Genomic DNA, 889 nt, shown 5'->3' with positions numbered 1-889 from the left:
CAGACCTCCACACAGAATATGAAGAATATCAAAAACTTCAGGAGTCAGCTGTGCACGGTAGTCCTTAAGATACCAGCACAATAACACACTCAGCAGAATATTGTTATCGATAAAATCCCAGAAAATAACCCCCCTACTTTTTTTTTTTTTTTTTTTTTGCGGATGTCAAAATAAACTGGATTAAACAATGCGAAGAAACAAAAATGTCAAAACTGAAAAACAAACAAAAACACTCGAAACTGTATGATGATATTAACAATAATGTCAAATAATTGGATGAAATTTATTTTGCGATTGTCAAAATTGTATTTAAAACCTGACTGAACAAACACAAACAAAACTAGAAAAAAAGAAGAAAAACACATATGTGACTGTATGATATTAAAACGATGTGAAATTTAGCGCGACTGACCTGCTGCAGAACGCTGGGATGGGATCGACTGACGTGACGTCCACCTCCTCGTCCTCTGCAGCGTCCGCACCTGATACACACACACACACACACACACACACAAACATCAGTGTCACTTACAGCAGTGTGTGTGTGTGTGTGTGTGTGTGTGTGTGTGTGAGTGTGTGTGTGTGTGTGTGTGTGTGTGAGTGTGTGTGTGTGTTTACCGGTCTGCTCCGGTTCGCTCTTGTCCTCGTCCTCGATGTCAAACTCTGATTCTCTCTCCTCGTACTCCACGTTCTCATCCAGCTCTTTAAAGTCCGGCGCAAATGCGCTCCAGTTCTCCTGCAGAGATATATTGCTTGTTTTTGCGCTACTTCGAAAATTCCAAACACAGCCACAGCACTGTTTTGTGTCTCTGAGCAACATGACGGTGTTTTGTTCCTGAATGAATCAACCGTTTAAATGATTCGGTTCAATCGCAATGACTCACTTATT

General features: G+C 40.8%; 1 protein-coding gene across 1 annotated transcript in view; it reads right to left on the bottom strand.

Moving 5' to 3' along the window:
- The window catches only part of LOC107671568 (retinoblastoma-binding protein 5-like), a gene marked incomplete at its 5' end in the record, with an annotated part of 16203 nt that overhangs the window by 7368 nt on the left and 7946 nt on the right, over positions 1–889 (bottom strand). Inside the window, 2 exons of the mRNA XM_016464486.1 lie at positions 413–482; positions 619–736. Of these exons, the coding sequence (XP_016319972.1) occupies positions 413–482; positions 619–736 (188 nt within the window). The remainder of the gene's footprint in view (positions 1–412; positions 483–618; positions 737–889) is intronic.

Source organism: Sinocyclocheilus anshuiensis, unplaced genomic scaffold (genome assembly GCF_001515605.1).
Source record: "Sinocyclocheilus anshuiensis isolate Anshui unplaced genomic scaffold, SAMN03320099.WGS_v1.1 scaffold10855, whole genome shotgun sequence".
Lineage (NCBI taxonomy): Eukaryota > Metazoa > Chordata > Actinopteri > Cypriniformes > Cyprinidae > Sinocyclocheilus > Sinocyclocheilus anshuiensis.
Note: the sequence above shows the minus strand (reverse complement) of the source record. Positions and strands in the feature narration are given on the sequence as shown.